The 9559-nt window shown below is 32.1% G+C and overlaps 2 protein-coding genes across 7 annotated transcripts; one reads left to right on the top strand and one right to left on the bottom strand.

Moving 5' to 3' along the window:
- Positions 1 to 3387: 3387 nt before the first annotated feature.
- LOC140955796 (uncharacterized) lies at positions 3388 to 7275 on the top strand. 6 transcript variants are annotated; one of them, XR_012170363.1, is made up of 4 exons: positions 3388 to 3752; positions 4442 to 4551; positions 5582 to 5649; positions 6181 to 7275. XR_012170363.1 is itself a non-coding variant. In XM_073410494.1 (4 exons), exons 1-4 carry the CDS (start codon positions 3690 to 3692, stop codon positions 6523 to 6525), a joined length of 615 nt encoding a protein of 204 aa, XP_073266595.1. In that variant the 5' UTR covers positions 3388 to 3689; the 3' UTR covers positions 6526 to 7275. The 6 variants fall into 6 exon arrangements, 2 of the variants coding, with proteins under 2 accessions (XP_073266595.1, XP_073266596.1); XR_012170361.1 differs by having other exon boundaries at positions 5545 to 5649; XR_012170359.1 differs by having other exon boundaries at positions 4304 to 4551; positions 5545 to 5649.
- A 472-nt stretch (positions 7276 to 7747) lies between these two features.
- LOC118059548 (glutaredoxin-C9) lies at positions 7748 to 8472 on the bottom strand. The gene has a single exon (XM_035072431.2). The coding sequence runs from the start codon at positions 8351 to 8353 to the stop codon at positions 7892 to 7894; it is 462 nt and encodes a 153-aa protein (XP_034928322.1). The 5' UTR covers positions 8354 to 8472; the 3' UTR covers positions 7748 to 7891.
- Positions 8473 to 9559: the final 1087 nt, after the last annotated feature.

Genomic DNA, 9559 nt, shown 5'->3' with positions numbered 1-9559 from the left:
TTAAGCAAAGCATCCATACTCACAAGTAAATTGACGATAAAGAAAAAGAATTCAATTCTCTTTTGAAAAAATTAAATTCTAAATGCTAATTTTTGACGAACAAACTCACTTATCTCCTGGCTAAGTGCTCGTCGTTTGTTTATGTAGTGGCACAGACAAATATATAAAACCTAAACCTTGAAAGATTTTAATTACACGTACGTCCTTTCTTTTCTCTTCTTTTTTATATGAGTAAAAGAGAGAGATTGCTAGTCCATATAATGCCTAAACATGTAATTAATTAAGTATTCAAGGGAAAGCATATCTAGAATTATGAATTGAGGAGAAACAAGGTCACCATCAATTTTTTGACGGGCACTAAATTCCCACTAAGAAAAAAGGGATTTGAATGTAATATGATAGCAATTGTGTTGGTGAGTATATATCTATCGTTAATCATTGATATATATAATATATATCACACAGAGAAAAAGGAAGAAGCGAAGAAAAGACAAGAACTTGCTCGAAACCATCTTCTCTAAAGGAATTCAAACATGGATGATTCAAAAGAAAGGCATGCAGCAGGGCCATACATGGTTCCACTCGGTTTGCCACGAATATGTTATTCAAAGAAGAAAAGCAAGCAATGATGAGAGAAAAAATTGATCAGAAAGTGATCTTTGTTATCTTCAGTAGTGCTAGTGCCCAAATTGATGGTACTCTCCATGAAAAAAAAAAGAACCCTAGGGTACATTTACAGGGTACAAATTAACTAGCTATATAGAGCAAGATTTTTATGCAACATGATGTGCTCATAAAGAGATTATAAATTTGTTGTGTGTATATTGACCGGGGATCCTCTGAATCTTGAACGTGAAAAAAAAAAAAAAGTTTGTCAAATTCTATCACAGAAACTTGTAAAGGGACGGTCGATAATCTTTATTTACTGCACCACTGGTACTAAATTATCAATTGTTTATAATTTTACGGGGTTTTAGCACATATTAAAATAATAAAAATTTGATTTTTTTTCTCTCATATAAATAATAAAGATCTCGTTGCTAACTCTGTCAGTAAATACTAGTAAAGTGTTAGTTTAGTAATTTACTGTTATTTTTCTACAAAGATGAAAATATAAATTTAATTTCTCAAGAAGTGTAATTATTGAAAAGGATAACTATAATCCCCTAATAAAACTAATCTCATCCTTTAAAAAAATATAAATATACCTAAATAAAAATAAAAATAAAAACAAAAACTCTTGTAGTAATTACCGATAGAAATAAATTTCATGTCGTTAATCTCCATTTAACTTTACCGACATGATATTTTACTTTCAAGATCTCGTTCTTCATGTCATCCTCTTCAAAATATTTCATTCCTAGATTTTGTGGCCTTCTCTTAACTAAGATGATGGGAGAAATCAACAAAATCTCTTTAAAAAAGTTGAGAAAACTTTGGTGTTAACCTCGATTTAATTGCATATATATGACCAATTTTAGTAAGATATCTTCATTTTATAATATTAACTCCACGTCTACATGTAATTTTTTTTTTTTTTTACATCCGTTTAAATAGATGATCTACTTAAATACTAACCAGCATGAACAGAGTTTTTTCAAGAATTGTAACAAGTAAATAATGGTGAGTGGAAATGATGTCAAAAGCATCACCACCATCGTTGACAGAATAAGACCCATAACATAGTCTATGTTATGTTATTGGATTAATTATTTTTATTATCATGATATTATTTTATTTATTAATTATTATTTTTAATATTTTGAGTTGACTCAACTGAGTTTAGACCATGTTTGGTTAGATATTAAACCATATCTCTAGAAACCTGGTTTGGACAACTAGATTTCATCCAATTAATATCTTTTTTTATTTAGTTTAAAACTTCAAATTTCATAATAAATTTCATAAATTAGACCATAAAATTAAATCGAGTTTAATAACTATAATCATCACATATAAATAAATGAAGTTATAATGGCATATATATATATATATATATATATATATATATATATATATTATGCACAAATATACTCCTTATTTGTTTTTTTTTTATCAATTTTATTTCGATTTATTTTTTAATATTAAGATAATTGAGAATTTAACTTTCGTAATTTATTTTTTATATATATATTTTGTCTTTCTATAACATTAATATGGTTTGCAAGTTTACTAAGATAATCTAGGTTGCTATGATTTACGGGTTTGGTGGGTGTTTTTTTTTTAATTGAACTTCAATTTTTTATAGTATATATATTTTTTCTCATATAGTTAATTTTTTTTTTTAAAATAAAATCCATATTATTAAACTTTATAAAATTCATTAACCTATTCTTAGGTTTGTAGGTCTAGCGAGTGTAGTTTTTTTTTAAATTTCATTCTTATATATTGGATTAATTAGAAATTCAATTTTATAATTGGTTTTGTTTCATCTTCTATGAGGTTATTGTTGTATCAAAAAAAAAAATCTTGGTATTAAGTTAATATTCAATTTTATGATCATCTATTGTTATTATATAGTTAAATAAAAAATAGTTTTAAAAAAAACACAAATTATAATCTCAGTGTAGTCAATAACCTTGTTCACAAGTTTGACATGTTAACCTTGGTTATCTGATTCATAAGTTTGACGAGTTTACCCATCGACTAGATATGTTTTTTTTTGTCATTTAATTGATTTTTTTATTTCATCATTTAATATTGAATTGGTTTGAAAATAAATTGTATGCTTGATATTTGTTTGTTTTATATAGAGTTATCATTATCTTAGATAAATATTTATTTTTAGGTTGATATTCAGTTCTATGGTCATCTATTTTTATCAAATAATTAAATAATTAAAAAAATAATTAAACTAATAGAGTTTATGACTAGGGCTGCGAGGGGACTCGAGTCAATTTAATCTATCATGATCTCAATATTTTTTTATTTTAAGTTTTTACCTTAAATTTTTTAAAAAATTAAGTCATGTTTTTACCAATTACCAAAATTTTTAAACCCATTAAATTGATGAAACCATGCGGTTTAATTTTCAAGTTTAAACAAAGAATTTTTTTTACATTTTTTTGTTTTAAAAAACAACTGATCCAACCCACCCAGATAGTAGTTCGGTGCATAAATCATCTTTTGGGCATTGATCACAAGAGTTTTGAACTCTTATGACGTGGTCAAGTCGCGAGTTTCAATATCTCTTGCTCAATGGGCTTTTGTTTTGATCCTCAGTTCCGGTGTGGGCGTCACTAAACTGTTCGTGCCCGTGTATCATGTGGGCTTTTGTTTTGAGCATCAATTCCATGTGGGCCCTTACCCATTGAGTATCATGGGCTTAGACTCCTCATTACGGGATGACATGCCGGTTACACAAAACTTGAACCAAAGAAGAATCAAAGCAAAGAAAATTCTCCAAAATCTGGTTGAAAGTTCAAACTTGAAAGAAGTGAAATGGACACAAAAGCTTTTGCAAAATGAAAGAGAGCAAAAACCCAACAAAGCCCCATCAACTGAAAACAAGCAAAAACCTCAAAAATCATGACTTCCTTCAAACTGGGATCGTTGTGGAGATGATGATGAAGATGAATTTGGAGTCAATCTTGAAAAACCACATGGAGATAACCTTAAAAAACCAAACTTTGAGGATGATGGTCTTGTTTTGCCAAAGAGAAAAGGTGCTGACTTTAAGCACCTCCTAAATGAAGCTCTATCAAAATGTCACCAAGTTGACAACTTTCATTCTCTTGAGGACTTCTTGGCTGGTATGTTTCTGAATATGTACCCAAGTCTTTTGAATAAAAAACTTGAATGATGACAAGGAATAGTAATTAATGTGCAATTGATAATGCAATTTGAATTGTTTTGCAATGAAATGTGGATGGATACTTGTATGGAATTGAAGTTGAAGTTTTTTCTTTATTTTTTTTATTCTGTTTCAAGTATAAAGGTTCTTTCTTGATCAGTAACTGGACTAGGCTTTCGAATGTGTGTGTGGTGGGGATTCAACAGGTTAATTGACATAGTAATTTGTTTAGGTTTGGTTGCAGTTTACGTGTATTTTGAAACATCTTCTCAGTTTAGGCTTCAGGTTTTTATTTCTTGTTTATTTGCTGTGACCATTTCCCATTTCGATTTGCTTCCGTAGCATGTCGTTTGCACTTTGCAATCACTTTGTAAAGTTCAGAAATTGATTATACTCTTGTCTGAATTGTTGCCAATTTCTCACTTAGCTAGCATTTTGACTGTGCACAATCCAGTTATTACTTGTTGCTGGTGATTATTGACTAATAAATCTGACTGTATTGTCGGCAAGGTTTCTGGTCCTTCTGGTGGCTGGTTTAGACAGTTGGTTTTTGTGTAGAAGAAATGGTTGCATGAGGCACACTGTTTTTGAGATTGTTTTTATTTTGGATGTTGGTAAATTATTGACTTCAAGTGCTTGATGAAATAGGAATTTAGGCATGGAGTAGACCCCTTGCTTTCAGTCAGGGAGAAAGCATTCTATCATGGATTGGGGATGATAATTTTGTTGTAGAGGATAAAACTACTTCAACTCATGAGGTAGTTGCTTATTTTTCATTTTATTCATTAAATATGATCTCTCGTTTTTGTTTACAGTAAGATATCAATATGATAGAGAAAAGAGGATAGCAATTCAATTCAAATGTGTTAACTCATCTAATAATTTAATATTTAACTTAAGCAGCTTCTTGATATGCCATTAATTGTAGAAAGAGATTTACTATCATCTTTTTTAGTTTTATTTTCCATTCTCTGCCCACCTGAAAATGGTCTGATGAAGAGGTGTTAGAACCCGGACACTTTGAAAATTGAAAATTGATATGCAGTAGTGTAAGGGTAGAGATGTTATACTGGGACACTTTATGTAGGGCTCTCTTCTTTAGTTTTCTTCAACTTCACATTCCTTACATGCAAGTCAGACAAATTGTATCTTGATCCTGGTTCCTGTTTGTTCATAGCTTGTTGGACAAACAAAATATCATGTTTACAGGAAATATTAACATCCAAAACATATGCTCAAACCTAGGTTTGATTTTGATGGATGAGTGATTTATTTTATATTGACACTTACTGTATTTGTGAAGTTCAATGAGTGTCTTGGAAAAGAAAAGTTTAAAGTGCTTTGCTATTGGTATGGGCTATGTCCACATTTCCTTCTCTAACAAGGAGGGTAAGGAACTCAATCCTTGTTGATAGGAGATTGTGAGAAAAATTTTGAGTCCAATCCTTGACTAGAATATTTGTATAAAGGTGTGCCACTTGTCCAAAATGCGATTTAATGTTGTCAAATTTATCCATTTCTGTAGGCTTAAACATTTAAAAATTTTGGAAGTGCAGAAGTACCCACAGTTTAGAATAAAGTGGTATTCTTGCATATGGTAGTACAAGTACAATGCATTAGCTTCATGCTAATGCCAGCAGTTACTCCTTTTACTATCTTATTGGAATGCTACTTTCCTTTTCTTACCTTCATATTGATTGTCCAAGTTCTTTATATACTCTCCTAAAGTTTCCTTACCCATTTTTTATCAGGCATCATTTCTCTCCCTTAATTTGCATGCTCTTGCAGAACAACTAGCTAAAGTAGACGCATCAGGGAGGCTCTTCATTGAAGCAGATCTATTAGCAACAGAATTGGTATGCTCTACATTCTCATATGACCTTTGAATGTGTGTTTTAGATGGCTTATCAGTTATTACCACTTTTGCCGTCAAGAAAAGTTTGTCCAATTGTGTAGGGTCTCACAGAACTGGGGTGTTTCAGTAACATTATGATGCTTCACGGAAAATGTTTCCTTCAGAGTTACCTTGTACTTTATAAACATGTACAAAATATTCAGTTAAAAGATATATAGAAGAAGATCTCAGTGATTGCTTGCTAGTAATATTTAGATCAAGAACTAGCAGCTTGAAAATATTCTTCACTCAAATCTGTTTCTCGTTTCACAAGGCACTTCCACAAATGGTTAATCACTCTTGGTTCTTGTTTTGCTTGCGTTCTTTTAAATAGTTTCTCTCTGATTATTAATTGGTGTGGTCATTTCTTGTTTCCAAAGTTGTCACTGTATGTCGCATAGTAACAAAAGGTTAGGGTGAAAATTGCTTGTCTATTCTCTAGATAGGATATATTATGCTACGTGTAACATGGTTTATTGGACAATCTGGTAAGAGATCAAATACAAGCAGCAGCCAGGAATTTGACCAATTGCAAACAACAGGATCAGAGGCAAGCAGCAGTCATGGACCTGACAGAAAACCAACAACTCAGACTAAAGCAACCTTAACAATCTCTGAAGAATCGGCTTTTGAAGATTTTTCTGAGAAGAACAAGGCTGTCAGTCAAAATACCAAGGTTTTTGCATCAGGCTTGACCGTAGGCAATACAGACCCATTTTCATTCATTCAGGGATCAGATGTCAAGGGTAATTTGAATAGAAATCAGTGTGGAAAATCCAATCAAAGCACAGCTCCTGAGCCCCCAGAACAGTTCAATGTGAGTTCCTGTTGTCCCTAAGAGCAGGCTGCCCACGTTTGAAGCAGAAGCTGCTGAGTCTAACCTGTATATGCTTCCTGGCTCGCTTAGTGAGACCAAGCTACTTGATTCTTATTTTTTTTGGCCTGGTACTTTACCCATTTTAGAGAAAGATGCTCCTGTCACCTCTGCCAGAAGTTAGAAGAAATCCCAGTGGTTCAGCAAAAAACTCCTACACTGCTGCCACCCCGGACAGCATACCTGATGATTTACTTGAGGAAACATCTGATTTACAAAGAGAAAGAGGCTGCTACACCTCTGCCACTACTTGCAAGAAATGCCCTTGCCTCCGCAAAAACCACTTCTACTGCTGCCACTCTAGATGATGTACTTGATGACAACATACTTGATGATTTAGTTTGAGGAAACATCTAATTTACAAGAGAAAGAGGTTGCTACGCCTCTGCCACTACTTGCAAGAAATGCCTGTCGCTTCGGCAGAAACCACTTCTAGTGCTGCCACTCAAGATGACGTACTTGATGATTTACTTGAGGAAACATCTAATTTGTCAAACCAAAACAATTTGCATCAGCCTCTAGAAATGAAGGCTGCATCTTATGAAATTCAATCTTCTTCTCTCCGTCTGCCAGCAAGTATAAAGTTTTGGATTGACTTTGATTTTATTCATCGTCGGATACAATTTAACTGCTTGTAATTTTTCCAAACCTCAACCATGTATCTTTATTTGTTGTGCTTAATTCAATACAAAGATGTATACTTCCAAGCTGCTACATGGATTCTGTGTTTTACAAGTAAAAAAATATTTAGGCATTTCCAATGTTACATCTACTGCTAAGGTTTTCAACCACTCTGCCATGCATTTTCTCTTGACACCTTAGATTTTCAATAACGTATTTCCCACCTTCCATGTACTAATGGAAAATGTTAGGTGGCCTGTCATGTAAGAGAGGTGAGATGTAAATAAGTGGTTCCATGTGATGCAAAGAAGTCTTTTTCCTCAGCCCCAGCAGAAAAATGTCAACATGTGTTACCTAGAACCAGCTGTGCACTTAAATTTGGAGGAGTCAACAAGGGCATGATCAGTTCTGTAGCATTTTGCCTCCATTACATTATGAAAGACAAAAAATTGCCAGAGCAGAAGTCAGGCTGGCATCACAAATAGAGAGAGAGAGGTGCAACTTGATCTTCCAATCTTCTTAAAGTTCCACAAATCATTATAAGAAGAAAACAGCAAAAAAAAAAAAAAAAAAATCCAGTGTGTATTTCCTTCTTTCTATAACAAAATTATAATTTCAAATCTAAAACAGAAAAAAAGAAAAAGAACAAGAAAAATGTAAAAAAAGGAAATCAATTAGTTAGCTAGAAAAGCACAAAATTGCAGAAAAATCAAAGCCATAAGGCTCCAGCTTCTTTCAAAATAGGAACCAATTCTCCAGAAATATGAGCAGCCATAAGTTTATCCAATCCACCAAACAACTTTCCGCCAATAAAAAGAGCAGGAAACTGTACTTTCTTCTTACTCCCCTTTCCACCATCATTGCAGATCATTTCCAATTCTTCTAAGACACTAATCTCATCAGCCTCATCAATCTCATAAACTGCTGGATTCACACCAAGCCCTAGAAGCAAACGTTTCGCTACTAGGCTCATGCAGCATCCACGTCTAGCAAACACTACGATTGCATTTTCTTGTACCATCTTGCTCATATTTCCTGACCGTTTTAGCACTTCTTGAGCTGCAACCACCCCACCATTGTTATGGTGGGCAATAAGTTGAAAAGGGCTTATTAGAGGCTTGTTGTTGGTGTATAAAGGTGGCCATGACTTGTAAGGTATTGCCTGCTGCATGGTTAAAGACACAGAGAGACAGAGAGAGGAGAAGGTTTTGTGTGTGTTGAGCTATGGTGCCTAGAAATGGCGAGAAGAGAAGGGTATATAAGAAAATGGAGAGGGGGATGACTTGATCAATGTGAAAGAGTCAGGCGTCAACGGCAGTTAGCCTTATTTTTTTGGTTACACGCTGCATGATGGTTGTGGCTTACGTTTGATTTGTGTCATCCTTCACTATTTGCATTTATTTATTTATTTTTAAATTAGAGCATCTAATGTTGCTACGTGTCATTAAGAATGACCTTTATCTTCTTGTGTGATAAATGATAAATGTGTTTGTTCTCGAATTATTGTATTGGATTTGATCTTACCGAACACTCCGAGGAAGAGAATTTCTTGTTGATCACTTGTCGGCTAATATCAAAGTTATTAAACTCGCATTAAATTTATTTTTTTTGTTTTATATTATAAATCAATTAAATTAACTTAGATTAATCTAAACTATATCATTTCAAGTTTTTTTTTTTAAATATTGTTTATGAAATGTGTGTTTAGTAATATTGCTCTAATATATTTTTATAAAGTATTTTTTTAATTGAAAATATATTAAAATAATATTTTCTCACATTAACACATCAAACTATAAAATTTAATGTTTTTTTACAGATAAATTGAGTTAGCAAACATAATCAAAATTGAATAGAAGGTATGACTTTCAACTAAAATTATAAATTCATTTTTTTTTCTGTTTCTTTAGGTTGAAGGGAAAGAAATTCTCTAGATTTAGGTTGGTTTACATGATGTATAAAAGTACTATTTAGCATCCCATTGCTCTTTCTTAAAAGTCACTGCTTTATTTGATTAGATCTATTTTATGGGTTAGGCGTGAATATTGATATCTTTACAAATTGTAAACGTCATTTTTTTTTAATTCAAATTTTAATAATTATGAGCTGTTAGATTGAGTTTTAAGTAAATTTATTCTCTAAGTTATTGTTTGAGTTTCAATCCAAACATCCAATCAAGAAGAACATAGCTAATTCCAATGAGGTAAATTAAGTGAAATCCAAGTCTCTCTCCCTTTTTCACCATCTTACTTGTATTAAATATATAATAATTTAAAAAATATATATTTTTTGTTTTTGACATGTCTATATCACAGTTAAAAAATACAAAAAAAATCATTATTTAATATTTTTTTAAAACAAAATTATATTTTAAATC

Source organism: Populus alba, chromosome 7, assembly GCF_005239225.2.
Source record: "Populus alba chromosome 7, ASM523922v2, whole genome shotgun sequence".
NCBI lineage: Eukaryota > Viridiplantae > Streptophyta > Magnoliopsida > Malpighiales > Salicaceae > Populus > Populus alba.
This window is presented reverse-complemented; position numbering and strand designations above follow the sequence as displayed.